Genomic DNA, 20,176 nt, shown 5'->3' with positions numbered 1-20,176 from the left:
TGCATCAAAATCTATATGATAATCTGAAATCGCTCATCAAAAAAAAAAAAAAAAAAAGTTCCTCATTGAACCTTTTTCTTTTCTTTCTTTCTTTCTTTCTTTCTTTCTTTCTTTCCTTCTTTTTTTTTCTTTTTCTTTTATCTTGTTCCTCCCCTCTCTCTTTTTCTTATATTATGCTGTTAACTATTTCAAAACCCAATGTCTTACGGTCTACTATGAAATGGACTCCTTTTGGACGTCGCTTTTATGCTAGTGATGCAAAGGACACTCAAAATCTTATTGAAAAGATCGTTCAAAAGTATGCTTTGGATTTACCTGCTGGGAAACTTGTGAAAAGTGGTGATTATGTATCTATTCGACCTCACCATGTTTTGACTCATGATAATACTGGGGCCGTCATACCAAAGTAAGTAGTCTTATATTCTTCTTTTTTCTTTTTCTTTTTTTTTTCATATATATTTATATTTTATTCTTTTTTTTTTTTTTTTTTTTATGATTAGGTTTAGGTCTATTGGTGCTACCAAGATATACAATCCTCGTCAACCAGTTTATGCTTTGGATCATGATGTACAAAACAAGTCAGAAAAGAATCTTGCCAAATATGCCAATATTGAAAAGTTCGCGAAGGAACAAGGTGTTGACTTTTATCCTGCTGGACGTGGTATTGGACATCAAGTGATGATTGAAGAAGGATATGCTTTTCCAAATACATTGACAGTAGCTTCTGATTCTCATTCCAACATGTATGGTGGTATTGGTGCTTTGGGTACACCTATTGTACGAACAGATGCGGCAGCTATTTGGGCCACTGGACAAACTTGGTGGCAAATCCCTCCCGTGGTTAAGGTAGAATTAAAGAATCATTTACCAGCTGGTGTGACAGGCAAGGATGTGATTGTGACCTTATGTGGCCTCTTCAATAAGGATCAAGTACTGAATACAGCCATTGAATTCCATATGGATCAAGAAGATGCATTATCTATTGAAGATCGATTAGCTATTTCTAATATGACAACCGAATGGGGTGCTCTAGCTGGTGTATTCTCTGTTGATCGTTTGACCATTGACTACCTTCGTAAACGTATGGCAAGATTAGAACTCTCTGCATTCAACAATAATAAGAAGGATTTCAAACATCCTCGCATCAACAATGATACCATTCAAGCTCTTTTGGATAATCCTCTGTTCCCTGCCAAGAATGCCACTTATGCAAAAACTCTAACATTGGATCTTGCTACATTGTCTCCTCATGTGTCTGGTCCTAACTCGGTCAAGATCGCTACTCCTCTAGTCGAATTGGAAACTCAAAATATCAAAATTGATAAGGCTTATCTGGTTTCTTGTGTCAATTCTCGTGCTGGTGATCTTAGACAAGCTGCTGCCGTCATGAAAGGAAACAAAGTCAAGGATGGTGTGGAATTCTATGTTGCTGCTGCTAGTTCTGAAGTGCAAAAGGAAGTACAGGAATCTGGTGATTGGGATATCTTGATTGAAGCTGGCGCCAAAGTGTTACCTGCTGGATGTGGTCCTTGTGTTGGTAAAGTATATATATAAAAGAAAGATCTCTTTTTTTTTTTTTTTTTTTTTTTTTTTTTTTTTTTTTTCTCAATGATTATTTCCCCCACAAATTTAGGTCTTGGTACTGGATTACTTAAAGATGGTGAAATTGGAATTTCTGCTACTAATCGAAACTTTAAGGGTCGTATGGGTTCTCCTTCAGCTTTGGCATATCTCGCATCTCCTGGTAATTAAAAAAAAAAAAAAGAATATCAACATGATGACATGAATGAATGATGAACTGATTTTTTTTTTTTTTTTTTTTTTTTTTTTTTGGATAGCTGTGGTGGCAGCATCTGCTGTGGCTGGTAAAATTGCCTCACCTAATTCGATTGGCAAGGATGTATTGACAACAAGTCCACCTAAATTCAGTATTGAAGATCATACAGAAAATAAGGAAGAAGATACAAGTAGTGCAGAGGTGCTTCCCAAGTTTCCGTCTGTGATCCGTGGTGAATTACTGTTCTGCCCTGCCGACAATTTGAATACAGATGGGATCTATCCTGGCAAGTACACGTACAATGATGATATGACTCTGGACGACATGAAAAAAGTGGTGATGGAGAATTATGATCCTGACTTTGTGAATGTGGTGCAAAAAGGAGATGTGTTAGTAGGCGGCTTCAACTTTGGTACTGGATCCTCGCGTGAACAAGCTGCTACTGCCATCAAGTCGCGTGATATTTCTATCATGATCGCTGGTTCGTATTCGGATATCTTTAAACGCAACTCTATCAACAATGCTCTGCTACTGATCGAATCACCTGAATTGGTCCATGATCTTAAACAACAAGTCGGGACTGATCAATTGACAAAACGCACAGGTTGGCAAGTTGAAATCCATGTGGCTCAAGGCAAGGTCAATGTCAAAAAGCAAGATGGTTCCCAAACTTCATACAAGGTTGGTGCTCTTGGTAAGAGTGTCCAAGAAATCTGGTTGGATAATGGATTGGAAGGCTGGGTCAAACAACGCTTGTAGATGATTAGATATATGTATATATAATGATGAATGATTTATTAGAGTCATTATGTTTATTATCAGCTAGTGTATTATGGTGATTTTAGAATAAAGATGAATCAAATAGATAGGATAGTATTGTTAATCATATAAGAAATGAAATGGATAAATAGGCGTAAATGATGATGAATAGGATGAGATATTAGCTAGTGATAGGTTACGACTGGTATGGATGGACAAATAAGCTTGACAGATGTATCATGATGAACACAAATGATGGATGGACGTGATATGTAGATTGAAGCAAAAGGACGGTAGATAAATATGATGATAAAAGATAACTGATCAGTTAGGATGATGGAATTTGTTGGGATAGATTGGAATAACGATGAACACGAGATGCGAGATGAGGATAACGCTATGAACGAAATTGATAGATGATGGATAGGTAGAATATATCAAAATCATCATATTTCAAATAGTAAAAATGATGAATAACTATTTAGAATCAAATAATGAATAATTTTTTTTTATTTATTTCAAATGATATATATATATATGTAAAAAGAAGAGTATGAATAAACTAGTACAAGACTTAGATCTTTTGCATAGCAGCAACATCAACAGATTGCACGTAATCTTCCAAAGCTTCGATTTGTTCAGTCAAGTCATCCATGGAAACCTTGTCATCTTCAACAACACAGTTGATTTGGAGCTTCTTGATACCGAAACCAATGGCGACCAATTGGTGACCACCCCACAACAAACCGTCCATAGTAATAGCCTTGACACCTTGAGTCAATTCATCCATGTTGGTTTCATCATCCCAGGGCTTGACATCGAGAGTCACGGTGGTCTTAGCAGTAGGCTTGGGCTTGTTGGCCTTGCGAGCATTGTATTCAGCGACACGAGCAGCCTTGATCTTTTCAGCTTCTTCATCAACTTCTTCTTCATCAGAACCAAAGAGATCAATGTCATCTTCATCTTCAGCAGCAGCAGCAGGAGCAGCAGCAGCCCTAAAAAAAAAAAATAAGACATCATATATTCCAAAAAAAACAAATAAAGAATACTTACTTGGCAGTCAAACCTTGAACAGCAGCAATGTGGTTATACCATCTGGCCAAGTGAGGATAAGTAGCAGCAGCAGGACCTTCAGGAAGAGCTTCAAAGACAGCCTTATCAGCTTCAGAGGCATCGCTACTATAAACCATAAAAAAACAAAATAAAAAAAAAGTGAGTCATATATAAAAAAAAAAAAGAAGTATTCTATAGATTACCCCTTGACATAGGAAGCATTTTCAAAGAAACCGTTAAGGATCTTGTAAGCCAAACCAGATTCGAGAGAGAAAGACATTGTCGTTAGAAAATAAAGTTGTGTGAAGAATAAAAAAAAAAAAAAAAAAAAAGAAAAAAAAAAAAACACTTTAGTAAAATTTTACAGCGCGAAAAGATTTACGGTCAAACGCCAAAAAAATCCCATTTTTCTTCTTCCTCTATCACTATGATTTTTGCCAACTCCGTCTTGAGGCTTAGCCCTTTTTTTTTTTTTTCTCTCTCTCTCTCTCTCACATTTTCCCAAACGTTTGATCCTTTTTTTTTTATATAATATATAATGGGTAGAAGTGCCAAATTTTATAAACGACCTACCAAGAAAGAAAAGGAACATCTTCATTCATTACCTAAGACTGAACAAAGTCAAGTCAAGAAACCAACAGTCAAGAAATCTATTGCCCAACAAGCTGCTGCTGCTGTCCTTATGGATATCGATACCCCTACCAAAAAATTGAACAAAGAACCAAAACAACCCGAAAAACCTGACTATGTGGATTTGTTATCTGGAAAGAAGACATATAAACGTATTCCAAGGAAGAAATGATCTCTTTTTTTTTATTTTATATACTTTTTTAGTATAGCATTTGTTCATATCTTTTATTTTAATTCATTCATTGTATTCATTTTAATAATAAACACTTTCTATATTGTATTTTTACTGTATATTTGACAATGATGGTCAACTTGTTCACATGATAGGATGCTTTTCTTTTTTTCTTTCTTAAAAATTCATGCGGTTAGGATCTATCTATTGTTCATGTTGAAGTTTCCAAAAGAGGCAATCCCTGTCATCTTTGAATATCCATCCTCAGCACATCACGTAACATCACATCACTCATCCATTTATTCATCATCGTAAAAGAGACGCTATCACCAAAAAGAGTAAAACATTTTTTTTTATTTATTGATAAAAATTGATAAAAATAAAAATAAAAATAAACATAAAAACACTAAGGTATGTACTGTGCCTTGATTAGATATATCAAGAAAAGAGATTCAAACTAAAGAAAAGAAAAAAAAAAAAAGGGAAGGCAAATTGGAGTACCACATAATAAAAATAAAAATGAAGAAAGAAAAAAAAAAAAAGAGTAAAGAATAAAAGATGAAAACTAAACTATCCATTTACATGAAGTACATGACTCTTTGTAAATCAGGTTTGACAACAGCGAAACTGGCCATTTGGGCATCACTATCCATAGATTCACTGGTAGCATCAGTGTCTTCCCAGTTTTCACCCTTACGATGGAATCGAGCACGGGCAGCAACCAAATCAGCATAGTAAGCAGGAGGACAGATAGAAACAGCACGAGTGGCACGACCATAGATATAACACAAACGATAAGTGAGTTCTTGAAGAGCATCAGGAGAGAAGTTGTTGTCATCATAAAGTACGTGGTAGTGAGTAGGGCGAGAGGTACCTTGGAGACCAGCATGTGATTGCAAATCTAAGAAAAAAAAATAGATATAAAAATCAATATATCATCCTAATATATATAATCATTTGAACACTTACAGAAATCAAATTCGAAAGGATGTACGATATCAGTATCCACGACAGTACCAGGTTGACAGTTGCCAGTTCGGTCAGCATCACGAGGTTCAACAGGGAAGAATCGAGCATGATGACGTTTTTGAACAACCACAAAGGTGACAGGAGGTTTGTAAGTTTTATCCAAAGAAGCACAAGCAGCATGAATAGCAGCAACTTCGTTCTTGAGCACTTGATCAAATTGACCTTCAGACACGCCATCACGATAGAACAAGATTTGTTGAGGTTTTTGACCACAGCTTTGATAGAAAGTCTTCAACAATTCCTTGACCATGTTAGCTAAATCAGCCACGATTTCGGTACGGTTGGCTTGAACACGAACAGCAGAAGCATATCTTGAGGCAAAGGAATCCATACTTGCAGTCAAAGCAGCAACAGAAGGTCTGTTCATATCACCAGGAGCAGGATGAGTAACATCAGCACCAAAGACAATAGTAGGTTTGCTAGAGATGAAAGGAATTTGAGAACCATCCATGAACAAGTTGACACCACCAAGCTTCATGTTCACCTTCAAACAGACATTGGCACAATATTGTTTCTTGGCATCAGCAATATGCTTACTTTGCACACATTGAGTAGGGACACCAATAACTATATAAAAAGGATATGAGATTATGTCATGAAAATCTTTTTTTTTTTTTTTTTTTTTTTTTACCTGTATCAGAGATACGCTTGATTTCAGCATAAAGTGGGACACCAGTGTTGGGCAAGATACAGAAAACCAATTGAGGTTGAGCCTTAGCAGCGTTACCAGCCTTCAACCAAGCTTCCTTGAGAGTACGTTCAATATTACCTTGAGGATCAGCGTTGGTGATAGGAGGTTGGCGGTTAATAACGTTCTATTTTCATTAAAAAAAAAATTAATATAAATCATGATTTTTTTTTTTTTAAAAAAAAAAAGCCAACTTACCAAACCAGTATCAATAAAAGTTTGACACAATTCACGAATGAAACGTTGGACCATACCTTCATGAACATTGCTTGCAAAATTGACGACAGACCAAGAACCCAAGTTGGCACCCTTTGCGACCTTCTTACCACGAAGATTCCAAGCACCACCCATAGGAGCAAAAGTAGCATCTTGAGATGAAGCATGGTAGGAGATCTTGGGAGTAGGAAGAACACGAGCATTGATCATAGCCATTTCGGGCTTGACGCTGACACCGAATTGTTGAATATATGGGTTATCCTTGTATCTGAGGAGATTGACACCTTGATTGATCTTGTTGGCACGAACATTGGGCTTTTGGCAAGTGAACTTGATCATTTCAGCAGTTTGCTTTTCATTCAATTTCTTCATATGGCGTTGACCAGGAACGACTTCACAAACTTCCATAGGCAAAAAGATATCTTTCTTGACAACAACACAGGGTAAGAAGGGGAAGGCCAAACGTCTGTTGTAAGTCTTTTGGAAGTAGTGGGCAACAGTCATTTCATTTCCAGCATCATCCTTGAATACAGTATTTTCAGCAGAGGTAGGAGTAAGCTTGTTGATCTTGTATTTCAATCGCTTTTCAGCACCACGATGGACAACAACAATCTTCAAATTCTTCAAAACTTTTTCGACCTTGACGCGTTCACGATCAGGAATACCACGACGAAGATCATCAAGACCACGACGATTAAGAAGTTTGGGTAGCATTTCGTGAAGAGGACCAGATTCGTAGAAAGCGGTAGCACTAACATCAATATTAATCATCATTTTGCCTATAAATGGTGAAAAAGCAAATATTAAAAAAAGTTTTAGGATATTTTTATATATTTACCTTGAGTGGGACGAGCAGATTGATAGAAACCTTGCCACACTTCAGCACCATTGGGCAAAGGGCGTTTATCTTGGGGAGTAAAGAAGGAACGACCCACAGTAGAATATTGCATGCTAGGAACGTGACGAATCAATACATCAAGGACCATAATGGCTGCAGCATGAAAAAAAAACGCGCATATAAAAAAAGGAGATAAAAAGTTAGTGAAACAAAAAAGGGAGAGAGTTAAAATGTGAATTTTTTTATTTTTTTGCTTACCAGTCAAGCAGTTATTGGTAATACCAGACTTTCCATCCAAGAATAATTGTAGTTCACTCATGTTGACTACACCAACAGGCTTGATATTAAGCTTGAAAACACCACCGGAACGTTTTCCTTCTTGGAGATCGACCTATAAATAAGGATAAAAATGATAAATATACATTAAATCAATAATATACATATATAGGAGAGAATAAAAATGATAAATAAAAGTGATAAATAAAAACACTAGAGTATATTAAATACTAAGTGGAGGAAAAAGGATGAGGGAAGGTAGAACAAAAAAAAAAAAAAGAAAAAAAGACAAAGAGAAAGTCGTGTGAAGTATGCCCGTTATATTATTTTTTTTTTGGGGGGGGAGAATTTTTCAAAAGGAAAATAAAATCAAACTTACTTCAAAAGAAATACCAAGATTATCATCACCACACTTGAGAGGTTTGGGAGAAAAAATATTGGCACGACCATCAAAAATAGCCTTGGTGTTGTTAAGGAAAGCTTGACCTTTAGGACTATCTTCAAAACATTGCCACACCTTTCTGAGAACAGCAGGAGGTGCACCATCAGGTAATATTTGAATATTCAAGTGTTGAACATTTTGGGATGGAAGAGTGGTCACTTCAAAGAAATTACTTCTTACACGTATTGGTTTACCAACTTTACCAGCACTGGGACGCATAATAAGTTGGGTCAAATTTCTGTTGGATGCTTGAGCCATGATGTTTGTTTAAAAAAAAAAAAAAAAAAAAAAAAAAAAGGAAAAGAAAAAGAGAAAAAAAATGACGAAAGAAAGGAAAAAAAAATCGACCAGTGGAATATTTTTATTTTCAAAATATAAGACAAAAATAATAAATAATAATAACAATGCCGTCACGGCCTTTCTATAACTGACATTAAATTAATCCTTTGCACCATAGCCAATCAAATTAATAGGTTCATCAATAAAGTCATAGGAAGATCCAGCCAAAGATGTATACCGAGAAGGGGAAGATAAGTGTTCACCACCATTATAAAAGAAGAGACTATGTTCAGGTACTAATCGAATCATTGATCCAATGGGAATAGACAAAAATCCAAGTAATATACATATCATCCACTGTGATCCATTCAATGGACATGTTTGAAACGCTGTGCCACCATATTCCACAATCGCTACTTGACCCAAAACAGATATCGTGAAAATCACCATAAAGAATCGATTTTTAATTACTCCTTTCAAGATGTTGAGACCATTATCAATTCTTCTACAACTAATTAGTAACAAATAAAAAAAAAAGAAGTCAGTTAATCTCCTTTTTTTTTTTTTTTGTTCATAATCATCAACCTTATACACTTACTTGAGTTCATTGAAGATTTGACAAAAGACAAAGGAATTGAATATCATTGTTTGTAATATAACCGGATCTTGAATTTGTAAAGCATTGGTATATAAGAGCGTAGTCATAACAACCAGTTGATAAATCGCTTGTCCAATAATCATTTTCCACATACATGTATTGATCAAAGGTGCAGATCGAGGTTCAGGCATTCGACGAAGAAGTTTTGGTGTAGGTGTATCTGTAGCCAAGGCTAAGGCAGCAAAAGTATCCATAATCAAATTCACCCAGAGGAGTTGTACCGCCGTCAGAATTGATTTCTGATTACTACTTGTCAGTGCAGATACAATGGTTAAAAGAACTGCTGTGATATTCACCGTCAGTTGAAATTGAAGGAATTTTTTAACTGCATCATTGACACATCGACCCCAAGAGATGGCACGTACTATACTTGAAAAATTATTGTCCATAAGAATAATACTGGATGCTTCATTGGCCACTTCTGTACCAGATTGCATACTGAATCCAACATCCGCTGCTTTGAGAGCAGGTCCATCATTGGTACCATCACCAGTTACTGCCACGATATCGCCTTGTGATTTAAGAGATTGTACTAGGAGTCGTTTGTCTTCAGGATTAGATCTTGCCAAAACACGTAGATGAGGGAGAAGACTGGTTCGTAGTGCAGGGGAAAGTTTTCTAAATGTAGCGCCATCCATTGCCAAATCACCATAGCGATAGATACCACACTTTCTTGCGATACTTTTTGCTGTCATCATATTATCACCAGTAACCATCCGAACACAAACACCTGCATTTTGACAATCCATCACTGCTTGCTTGACCCCAGGACGTAAAGGATCCTCAATACCAACAACACCAAGCATTGTCAATCCACCAGATGTGAGCACGTCTTGAAGAGTCCAGTTGGTAGGCCAAGAATCAAAATCACGATAACAGATTGCAATAGTACGAAGACTGTTGTTTCCATATGTTTGAATAATTTTTGACATCCTTGCATGATTGTGTTCTGTCATAACCCTTGTTCTAATATCATATCGACATGATTCTTTTTCTTCCATTGCTTGATGAGTGTCGTAAGAATGATCATGCATCGAGAGTAAATGTGAACACCGTGAAAGTAAGACTTCAGCTGCACCTTTGATATGTAAACGATAAATAGTTCGTTCAGTAGGATGATCATAATTTACCCGAATCACTGTTCCCATAGCTTTGATTTTGGAGTCAAAAGGAAATACCACTTCCACAGGCCAACAAGCACGAAGACATTCAAAAGGTTCAGAATCCAAATGATCGCGAGAAAAATTGAGCATAGCAGTTTCTGTTTTGTTGCCAACTAGTGTCACATCGCATCTATCACTATTATTATTATTATTGTTGTTGTTGTTGGGAAGTCGAAATGCTGTAGAGTTGACTGCCATAGCTTGATTAAGAAAGTATCGTACTGAGAGAGGAATACGTCGTCGAATGTTGTCAAGATCAATCAAGTCTGTACGATAAACAGGAGGATCCTTTCGAAAGCGAAATGATGAGCCAAATGTACCAGCCACAACGGTCATCTTGTTTTGAGTTAGTGTCCCAGTTTTGTCCGAACATACAGTGGTGGCATTTCCCATGGTTTCACATGCAGCTAGTATACGCACCAGATTGTTTTCCTTGAGCATTCGTTGAGTTGCATAAGCCAAAGCTATTTTTTTTTTTTTTAAAAAAAAAAAAAGAATTGGGGTCAGTTCCATATTTGAATGATGATCATACCTATATTTATGCATAACTTTTTTTTTTAATACCTAGAGTAACAGCCAATGGAAGACCTTCAGGCACAGCAACGACAACAACAGTAATAGTTGTAATTAGTATATGAATCAATTGAGAGATAACAGTAGTAGGATCAGTAGATGGATCAGCATTTAAATAAGCGAGAACAGAACGAATAGATAAGACCATAAACAAGAAACCAGCAGCTGTCACACCAAGTTTTGCAATATTTTCAGCCAAAACATTGAGTTTTTCTTGAAGAGGGGTAATTTCAGATTTGACACGTAAAGCCATAAGAGTACGTCCATGAAAGGAATGAATACCAACAGCAGTGACCATATAAGTACAGATACCTTCTAATACCTTACTACCAGAGACAAGGAAAGGATCAGGTAACTGTTTTCGTTCAAAATGTTGATTAGATGTTTCATTAGGAATAAGAGATATTTTTTCTTCCAAAGTATCATGATCCGTGGAGGCTAATGTTCTTGCCTTGATACAATCTTGCCAAGAAGCCTTTCGTACTCCATCTGATTCACCAGTAGCAGCAGATTCATCACATTTCAAATTGTGGCCTTGAATAAATATACCATCAGCAGCAACAATATCTCCAGGTTCCAAAGATAAAACATCACCAACTTGAATATCATAAATGGAGAGAAAGCAAGGTTGACCTGATCGAATCGCCTGTAATTAAAAAAAGAAAAAAAAAAGAGTTAGATATCCCACTTTGAATATTTTAGTTCTTGATCAAGATAAAAAAAAAAAGATATTTCTACTTACACTGACATGTCGATCATCCTTTTTTGCATTCAATTTCCTAAATTGTTCTTCTTTTTGATAATCATTGACACTTCCAACCACAACGACAAGTAAGACAGCTACAAGAATAGCAACACCTTCCACCCATTTGACTCCAGGAATAGGATTACCATTATTATCCAGATCAACAGTTGTCATATCTTCATAGATGCCAACAATAAATGAAATCATGGCTGAAATTGTAAGAAGGATCTATATCAAATATTAATTTTGTTTTCGATATATATAAAAAAAAAAGAAGATTAATTTCAATTTACCTAATTAAAAATGGTCGTTTTTTTTTTTTTTTTTTAAAAAAAAAAAATAACTTACCAATGTTTTATCTTGAAACGCAATCCACATCAGTTGTAATAACGAGTTGCTATCCATTTCGGGTAAAATATTGGCACCAAAGGCATGTTGACGTTGATGAATAGTTGGTATAGTTGTTGATGGTGTTGTTGAGTCAGGATATTCATCAAAGAGTATTTGTTGAAGTTGTTTGATATCATTGATTCTATAGTCTTCATTAAGTTTCTTTGAAAGTGAGTTCCTTTGTTGATCAATCATAATACCACGCGTTAAACTAGAATGAAGTCCACGAGCAAGTCCTTCCACTCCTTGTATTTGTTGTAAAAAAGTCAAATCCTTTCGATCGACAAGAGAAGTGAGTTGTTGTACAGTGAAAGCAAAAGGATTGTTAGGATCGCGATGAGGTAATGGGGTCATGTTGATAACAGTCGCAGTAATGGTAGTAGTAGACGGAGAAGTCTCGGGACTGAGTTTGGAAGTGACAGAAGCATAATCAGTTGTATCATTGTTAATTGACATAATAAATGAGTTTTGATAATGAATGAATGTAATAAATAAATAAATAAAAGGAATGTGAGGGGGGATAATGGTGTACAAGGTAATAGTAAAAAGAAAGGAATGGGTTAAAAGAAAGAAAGAAAGAAAGAAAGAAAAAAAAAAAAAGAGACAAAAAAGACAACCTATCCAAATTTTCAACTCCTCCCTTTTTTTTTAGATAGAATAAGGAGACAGAAAGAAAGAAGAAAATTAACAAAATAGGAAAGAAAGGAGGAAGTTTAATGAATGGAAAAAGAAAGAGGGGTTGGATAAAACAATATTATATCAAATGGATGGCGCCATTCAACGTGCTATTTCTATTAGACAATATATATATATAGTGTGTGTACGATCAAATAAAAGAAAAAGAAAGATTAATCGATTATTTAAAGAAGAAAAAAGAAATAACATTGAGCACTGATAAATCATCCTAAATTGATTCTTTTGTTCCATGAAGTATAAAATGACACATTTTATTTATTTATTTATCTATTTTTTTTATTTATTTATATTTGATATACACACACAAAAAAAAAAAAAGACTAAACTATAATATTGATGAATGGATATAAATGTCAATTAAATTTGTGATCAATATATATATATATATATATATATAGTTGAGATAAAAAAAAAAAAAAGAAAGAAAGAAAAGAAAAGAGAATATAATCTTGAATGTAAATGATTTAATTCTTGACTAACCGATGATCCAGGGCGTAAATCATCTGATTCCATTGACTTTAATTTGATTGAATCCCAGAGGTTGTGGTAGATGCAGGTTCGGTTGAATCGGTTGTTTCAAGACTAATCTCAAAACGTCCTTTCCTAATAACACATGAGCGTTTGTGTTGTACAGAAGAAGATTGATGATGATATTGGTTTGTAAGATATTCATTTGATATGGTATTGATCCTTCGTAATTCATGTATAATATTTGGCATAGGATTGTCTTTATGTCGTTGTGGTGGAGCAGATGTTTTTCTTAATAATGAATTTGATTGTTCATTGAATCCATCATGCCAAAAAGCAGAATCCCAAATTTGAAGTGAAGATTGTTTTCGTAACTGACTAGATGCAGTTGATTCATTTCGACTAAGTAAAGTTGAATAAGTGCATATGGATGAGGATTTGTCTTGATCCGTCATTTTGGTCAAATGTGTTGCAGATACTTTTCCCACCAATAGATCATCACCCTCATCTTGATCATTTATCCATTCAGAGTCATCAGTGCCGTCATCTTCAGATAAAATTTTGATACCGGCAATATCAGCAAATTGTTTAGCTGTAAGATCACCAGAATGTGTTGTAAGATTAGATGATCCATTTATTGATGAAGGATTGGTGATATTACTATTGTTTTTGTTGTCAATGCTAGATGATGAGAAGTATTTTGATGTTTCAACCAAAGAAGAAGAAGATGATGATGATGTTGTGAGAGAAGGTCTTCTTATTAAAATACTAGGTATCGTTTGTGATGATGTTGATTCTTCTTTGACTTTTATTTGATTGGTTTTGTGATAACGTTGTCGTTCAAAACATTTGTCTTTGTCCAATATAGAATCCTGCCTTATCACTGGTATATAACTATCACTTTTAAATAATGATGATAGATTGGTAATAGAAGGTTTTTTTAATTCATGTTGAGGTGTTATGGAATGAGTAAGTTTGTTGAAGAAGCGTGATAATTTGTTGCTTGATACTTGCTGAGTTTCGATGGTATTTGTTGCATATTTTTTGTTGCGTTTGAGAGAAAACATTTAATCAAAAAACCATAGATAAAACGAAAATAAGTGAATTTATTCAATATATATATATATAAAGGAAAGAGGAAACAAAAAGGAAAGAAAAAGGAAAAAAGAAGGAAGTAATAATAATAAAAAAAAAGAAGTAATAATAATAATAATAAAAAATAGCCAATTTATGTGGAACAAAGCGGCATTTTAAAAGTCCCACGCTTGAAAACAGTCCACATTTATTGCGTATTCTTGTTTTTTTTTCTCCTTTCTTTTTCTTTTCAAACTGTATTCCGTTATGTCTTCTAATGTATTAGATCCTTCTTCTATATTGCACAATATATTACAAAACTTACCAAATTCATTACAATCACCGTACGATGCTTTAATGGCTGCATCTCATAGTGCTATGCTTGCTGTTGGTTTCAAGTTTGCTGGTCTAGGTGATGATGCTAGACAAGGTAACAAAGCCTTTTTTTTTCTTTTTTTAAAATAATTATGCATGAATTTTTCTACATTTTCTAATGTCTAAACTTTATTTTTCTTTCCGCATTAGAGGGTGATGGAACCAAAACTATATTACCAAATGAATGGAATGATCATGGTCCTCACGTATATTCAATTCGATATAGTCATCCTCAATCAAGTTTAACTTTTATTATCAAAAGTATAAAATTAGGTGAAAAATGGATTTTACATGGTCTTGGCATTGGCGTAAGTAAAGGATGATTTTATTTTATTTTTTTTTTATTTTTATTTATTTCATTATTTATTAGGATGATAAAACAGCCACTTTGGAATTAAACCCTGCAGATTATACTTCTTCTTCATTTTATCCTTATTCGAAAGATTCTGATCAGCCTCTTGTTCATGGATTCATTTCTACTTCTCGATTCAATGATTTTTTGATTCTTTATAAGATCAACATTATTCAACGCTTGATTCCTGGCTTAACAAAACCTGGTTACACAGAAGAACAATCAACGTAAGTTATCAATTTTTTTTTTTTTTTTTTTTTTTTTTTTACTTATCTATTGTTTTGTAGCACATCAACCCAATCAGCACCATCATCATCTCAACCGGCTCCTTCCCAGTCACCTCCTCCAATAAGGCCTCCTATTTTTGATACTCCAACTTCACCAGATGAACCATATTCAGGGTAACCGTTGAAAAAAAAATTTACTATAAATTTGACTATGATTCTATTTATTCTTACTTATTATTATATAGCATACCAAGTGTAGGTGATGATGATCTTAACCCACTAGGAGCACCTGTACGAATACCAGAGTAAGTAAATTATAATATTTCTTATTAAAATGAACTAACTAAATATCTATATTTAGATCACTTCGTCGTCCTGGTGGTGGTATGTATGTAGGTCCGGATCATCCTATCTTTAGTGGTAGGCATCATGATGATAATGATTCTGCAGATATATTTGGTGGTCCTCAACCATTACCAAGGTAACAAAGAAAAAAAAAAGAAAAAAAAAAGAAAAGGAAAATATTCTATTCACACTTATTTTCTTTATTTAGAGGATCTGTACCACCTGGAGCACGTTTTGATCCTATAGGTCCTTTTGGTGCAAATCCTACAAGAAGAGGTCGAGGTGCATTTGGTCGTGGGCGTGGTCAAGGTCGTGGTGGTCAATTCCCTGGTGAACCTGATAATGATGAACTTCCTCCACCTGTAAGTACATTCAAATTTATGAATGATCATTTTTATTAAATCCTTTTTTTCTTTTTTTTTTTTATATATAACTCCAATAGGGTTTTAATGATATGTTTATGTAGTTAATCAATCAATAATTTTAGTTTATCTCTGATTATTATGTTTATAGTTTTGTAGTTTATCAATGTTAGTTTAGCTCATAAATCAATAAAAATAGCCTTGTTATGCGTTGGGTTGTTCCAACCACGCCACGTATTTTCTACCCCCGAATTTATCTATATCTATATAATATAAACTTTTTTCTTTTTTTTTTTTTTTTTTTTTTTATATATTTTGGAACGATGCACGATCCTTCTTTTGTGATATTCTCTGGTGGATCAGCTTGCAACTCCATAAGTATGTCGAAAGAGAATGTTTAAACTTGAATTATATATCCTTATCTACTTTGTTATTCTTTGATAGCAAGTACTTTCCAAGCTATTACTTCAAAAACTGTTTTTGTCTTAGGTGTTAGTGATAATGGAGGCTCTACGGTAATAATAATAATAATAATAATAATAATAATAATAAAAACATATGAATTTTTCTTTATTGACCTTAATGTTTTATATTAGAGTGAACTTTTACGTGTTTTAGGAGGACCAAGTATTGGCGATTTACGGTCTAGATTGACAAGACTTATAAAGACGGATGGACCTCATGCACAAGAACGTTTAGCGATCAAGGAACTTATGAGTTATAGATTACCTAGTCTTGGTGATGAACATAGTATTCGTGACGAATGGTCTATCATTGTTGAAGGAAGACATAGGTAATAATTGACTTTACTAATACCATCTCATATACTTATATCTTTTTTTTTTTTTTTTTTGAATTTTAGACTTTGGAATCAAATATCAATTGAAAAGAAGGAAACCATACGTGGATTTTTGGTAGCATTCAATAGCGAAATCCTAAAACGAGCTCATAAACATTTCAACTTTCGGAATGGTTCCATTGGTAACTTCTTTTTGACTGGTGCAAGACTCTTTTTTGGCTCATTAGAGGCTGCTATCTTTTTATTTGCTGCCATCACTGGCATCAATGAACCCACGACTGTAGTACCAGTAAGCAAAAAAAAAAAAAAAAAAATAAGAAAAAAGAGGATGCTTTACTTTTCTGTTATATTCACTTGTCTAAATGTATTTCATGTTTGATTGCCCAACTCTTTTTTTTTTTTTTTTTTTTTTTTTTTGGTAGGTAATCAATACCAATCATACAGCAGCAATTGCAGGTAAAGATTAAAAAAAAAAAGAGTTTTTATTATCATTATCATAATTATTGACGGATTATCTTTTTTATAGCTATTTTGGAAAATGGACAAACCCTTCGAGGACAATGTGAAATCAGTCATCCAGGTGAACATAGTTCCAATCATTCTCGACGTATGATGAATCCAATCGACGCATTCTCCAAATTGGCATTACCAAATTCGCCCATACAAGCCAATGCTGATGGTGATGATGGAAATGAAAATGAAAATTTGGTCTTCTCCAAGGTGACAGAAGAAAAGCTACCTGCAGCTATAAGAAGAATCTATTATATGAATGAATACGGTCAAGAAATTTATCCATTACCAAATCCAAAGGTGATCGCTCATTTATCAGAAGGGAATACACTTGTCTATTCAATTGGTTCGTTATATACCTCTATTCTACCTTGTCTTATCTTACGTGGAGTTGGAAATGCCATCAGAGAATCAACAACTCTGAAATACAAGATTCTGCTTTTGAATGGTACACCTGATCGGGAAACAGATGGTTACACAGCTATGGACTTTATTGGCACTATCACTAATGCATTGAACGAAAGTCAATTGATCGACGCACGACACGATTATTATGATACTCATGTGGATGAAACAATGTTGGCATCAGGTCATTATTACCAACAAGATGCTTGTCCTAGACCAGTAGATCATGGATTTCGACAATGGCCTCCTCCACCTCCACCTTCATTGTCATCAACAACATCTTTATATCAACAATCAACATTATATCAAGAAAATACTTCTGAATCACTATCTCGAATGTTAAACTCCAAAATGAAACGAAATCAACCCAATTTACAACCTTTGCAAACATCAGATTCAACACCTACTTCTGGTTATCGTACGCCACCTTTTCCAGCTCAACTTATTCCCAATAGTCCTCCCAATTCATTTATTACTCATCTGATTTATTTGAAAAACTCGGGTAAGCTTTATTTAATATCTATTATATATTTATCTCCACCCTATTAATCTTTCTTTTATATTTACATAGAAATACCTGTCGATGTAGAAAGAGTCGAAAAATTGGGAATTAAGTGTATTTCAGTTGAAGGTGATTCTTTATCATTGAAACCTCAATACCATGCTGACGAACTTCAAGCTATTCTGGAAACTTTAGTATAGATTATTTTAGATATTATTTTTATATAAAATGCTTCACTTGTTTTCTTTTTCTTCTTCTTCTTCTTCTTGTTCTCGTATTCAATTTGGATTATCCGACAACTATATTTTTTTTTTCTTCTGTCATCTATTTTCTATCCTTACTATATTTTATTTCCTATTTTTGCTTATTTCTGAAACTTTGTCATCTATCAATGAACAAACTGTATACTGCTTATGGTGATCAATTTTGTTGAATAGGCGGGAAATGAAAATGATCCAGACATTGGACTTCAATGTTCTTTCCCATTCCTTTTTTTTTTTTTTTTTTTTTTCTCTCTCTCTTTCTTTCTTCATTACCCTCTTCCCTTACTCTCTCCGTTCACTTTATTTCTATATTTATTTGGTGGCTGTTCATGGCGAAGCAGGGATCTGTATTTTTGAAATTTCGTCAGTTCGATGCCTATGCAAAGACATTAGATGACTTTCGTGTCAAAACAACAACAGGAGCCACAGGTAAGACAACTACAAACTTCCCATCTTGATAATTTACACAAACCTATATCTTTTTTTCTTTTTTTTTTTTTTTTTCCTTTCCCAGTCACCATTATTAGCATTTTACTGATAGGATACCTTGTCATTTCCGAAATCCTGACATATACAACACCTACTTGGCGACCAAGTCTTATTGTGGATAAAGGACGAAAAGAAAAACTCACCATCAACTTCAATGTGACCTTTCCTCATATGCCTTGTCATAGTAAGTTGGTTGCTAGTTATAACTTCTTAAACTGATATATCTATTCTCATTATTTTAGTGTTGAGTTTGGATGTCATGGATGATTCTGGTGAACATCTTTCTGGACTTACACATAATGTTTATAAGGTACGATTAGATGCCATGGGTCAAATCATTGATACAGAAAAAGAATACCGTAAGTGACACTAAAAAAAAACATGTTGGTAGTTAGATAATAGTATTGAGATACCTTCTTTTTTTTTTTTTTTTGGTTAGAATTGGGTGACAAAACTCATGTATTACAACAAGCATTACAAGCAAAGGATGAATGTGGAAGTTGTTATGGTGCGGTATCTGTACGAGAAGATGGATGTTGTCCTACATGTGGGGATGTACGTGAAGCTTATGTCAAGATGGGCTGGGGACTTGGTGATACGGATAAAATTGAACAATGTGTACGTGAAAATTGGAAAGAATTATTTGAACATCACTCCAATGAAGGTTGTAATCTGAATGGACGACTATCAGTGAACAAGATTCGTGGCAATTTCCATATTGCTCCTGGTCAAGCATTTACAAATGATCATATGCATCTTCATGATATTCAATCCTTCTTGGCTGGTGCTCCTGATGGTCACTCTTTTGATTTATCTCATCAAATTCATCAACTCAAATTTGGTCCTATTGAGACTGGTGATATTCCTGAATCCCTTTTGACAATCACTAATCCTTTGGGTGGAACAACAAAAATAACTGATCAAGGCAAGTATACTTGTTTATTTATTTATTTGGTACTCATATATGCATTTTTTTTTTTTTTTGATTTCTGTAGTACAAACTAGCTACCAATACTTTTTGAAAATTGTCTCAACTGAATTGATACCCTTGCGAGGCAACTCTATTTACACTAATCAATATTCATTTACTTCTGAAGAACGTGTCCTTGCTCCTTACTCTGGAGATCTTCCTGGTAAATATATATATATAGAGAGAGAGAAATAGAAATGATATATACTAATTCATTTTTTATTTATTTATTTATTATTTTAGGTGTGTTTTTCATGATGGATATATCACCAATGCAAATCATTTACCGGGAAAATCAACCATCACTTATTAGTCTTATCACAAGTCTTGTTGGTATTATAGGTGGCATCTTTACTGTTGCAGGCTTGGTAGATAGTGTGGTCTATCGAGCCGAACGATCATTCAAACGCAAAGTAGAACTAGGAAAAGCACTATAATATATATATATATATATCATATCTATTCTCGTCTATCAAATAAAATAAAATAAACCTATTTGAATTCCTTTTGTCAATATCTTTATGTATTTCTCTGCTTTTGTTTATATCTTTTCTATTTATAACATACAAAATTAAGTATTTCAAGCACAAAAACTCAGCGAAGCCCAATCATCTGTTTTGGCAGTGAGAAAAAAAATTTTTGAGTGGCGGG

General features: G+C 34.2%; 8 protein-coding genes across 8 annotated transcripts; 4 read left to right on the top strand and 4 right to left on the bottom strand.

Moving 5' to 3' along the window:
• The first annotated feature begins 106 nt into the window (after nt 1–106).
• BX664DRAFT_5315 (uncharacterized protein) lies at nt 107–3,007 on the top strand. The gene is made up of 4 exons (XM_051549615.1): nt 107–406; nt 501–1,537; nt 1,634–1,744; nt 1,839–3,007. Exons 1-4 carry the CDS (start codon nt 174–176, stop codon nt 2,534–2,536), a joined length of 2,079 nt encoding a protein of 692 aa, XP_051404277.1. The 5' UTR covers nt 107–173; the 3' UTR covers nt 2,537–3,007.
• A 103-nt stretch (nt 3,008–3,110) lies between these two features.
• BX664DRAFT_354230 (uncharacterized protein) lies at nt 3,111–3,887 on the bottom strand (the record flags this gene model as incomplete). The annotated part of the gene is made up of 3 exons (XM_051547735.1): nt 3,793–3,887; nt 3,590–3,715; nt 3,111–3,531 (listed from the first exon to the last, which is right to left on the bottom strand). Exons 1-3 carry the CDS (start codon nt 3,867–3,869, stop codon nt 3,111–3,113), a joined length of 624 nt encoding a protein of 207 aa, XP_051404276.1. The 5' UTR covers nt 3,870–3,887.
• Nucleotides 3,888–4,900: 1,013 nt separating this feature from the next.
• On the bottom strand, nt 4,901–7,553 carry BX664DRAFT_288335 (Piwi domain-containing protein). The gene is made up of 6 exons (XM_051541790.1): nt 7,421–7,553; nt 7,163–7,315; nt 6,307–7,103; nt 6,052–6,235; nt 5,361–5,987; nt 4,901–5,292 (listed from the first exon to the last, which is right to left on the bottom strand). Exons 1-6 carry the CDS (start codon nt 7,479–7,481, stop codon nt 4,970–4,972), a joined length of 2,145 nt encoding a protein of 714 aa, XP_051404275.1. The 5' UTR covers nt 7,482–7,553; the 3' UTR covers nt 4,901–4,969.
• A 656-nt stretch (nt 7,554–8,209) lies between these two features.
• Nucleotides 8,210–12,255, bottom strand: BX664DRAFT_377022 (PMCA-type calcium-translocating P-type ATPase). The gene is made up of 5 exons (XM_051548751.1): nt 11,647–12,255; nt 11,296–11,526; nt 10,545–11,199; nt 8,758–10,444; nt 8,210–8,670 (listed from the first exon to the last, which is right to left on the bottom strand). Exons 1-5 carry the CDS (start codon nt 12,142–12,144, stop codon nt 8,319–8,321), a joined length of 3,423 nt encoding a protein of 1,140 aa, XP_051404274.1. The 5' UTR covers nt 12,145–12,255; the 3' UTR covers nt 8,210–8,318.
• A 591-nt stretch (nt 12,256–12,846) lies between these two features.
• Nucleotides 12,847–14,020, bottom strand: BX664DRAFT_319365 (uncharacterized protein). Its single transcript, XM_051542930.1, has one exon. It carries the CDS (start codon nt 13,917–13,919, stop codon nt 12,903–12,905), a length of 1,017 nt encoding a protein of 338 aa, XP_051404273.1. The 5' UTR covers nt 13,920–14,020; the 3' UTR covers nt 12,847–12,902.
• A 169-nt stretch (nt 14,021–14,189) lies between these two features.
• BX664DRAFT_319362 (PI31 proteasome regulator N-terminal-domain-containing protein) lies at nt 14,190–15,839 on the top strand. The gene is made up of 8 exons (XM_051542929.1): nt 14,190–14,356; nt 14,452–14,609; nt 14,672–14,880; nt 14,941–15,054; nt 15,126–15,185; nt 15,242–15,361; nt 15,434–15,587; nt 15,668–15,839. Exons 1-8 carry the CDS (start codon nt 14,194–14,196, stop codon nt 15,689–15,691), a joined length of 1,002 nt encoding a protein of 333 aa, XP_051404272.1. The 5' UTR covers nt 14,190–14,193; the 3' UTR covers nt 15,692–15,839.
• A 49-nt stretch (nt 15,840–15,888) lies between these two features.
• On the top strand, nt 15,889–18,061 carry BX664DRAFT_319359 (uncharacterized protein). The gene is made up of 6 exons (XM_051542928.1): nt 15,889–15,965; nt 16,032–16,102; nt 16,184–16,380; nt 16,450–16,675; nt 16,809–16,842; nt 16,913–18,061. Exons 1-6 carry the CDS (start codon nt 15,911–15,913, stop codon nt 17,848–17,850), a joined length of 1,521 nt encoding a protein of 506 aa, XP_051404271.1. The 5' UTR covers nt 15,889–15,910; the 3' UTR covers nt 17,851–18,061.
• Nucleotides 18,062–18,335: 274 nt separating this feature from the next.
• On the top strand, nt 18,336–20,043 carry BX664DRAFT_271454 (endoplasmic reticulum vesicle transporter-domain-containing protein). The gene is made up of 6 exons (XM_051541147.1): nt 18,336–18,495; nt 18,581–18,739; nt 18,798–18,914; nt 18,995–19,480; nt 19,551–19,688; nt 19,769–20,043. The coding sequence occupies exons 1-6, from the start codon at nt 18,396–18,398 to the stop codon at nt 19,960–19,962; spliced, it is 1,194 nt and encodes a 397-aa protein (XP_051404270.1). The 5' UTR covers nt 18,336–18,395; the 3' UTR covers nt 19,963–20,043.
• Nucleotides 20,044–20,176: the final 133 nt, after the last annotated feature.

Source organism: Halteromyces radiatus (assembly GCF_025201355.1).
Source record: "Halteromyces radiatus strain CBS 162.75 chromosome Unknown BX664scaffold_1, whole genome shotgun sequence".
NCBI lineage: Eukaryota > Fungi > Mucoromycota > Mucoromycetes > Mucorales > Cunninghamellaceae > Halteromyces > Halteromyces radiatus.
The sequence above is the reverse complement of the archived record's forward strand: the minus strand, read 5'-3'. Positions and strand labels throughout refer to the sequence as shown.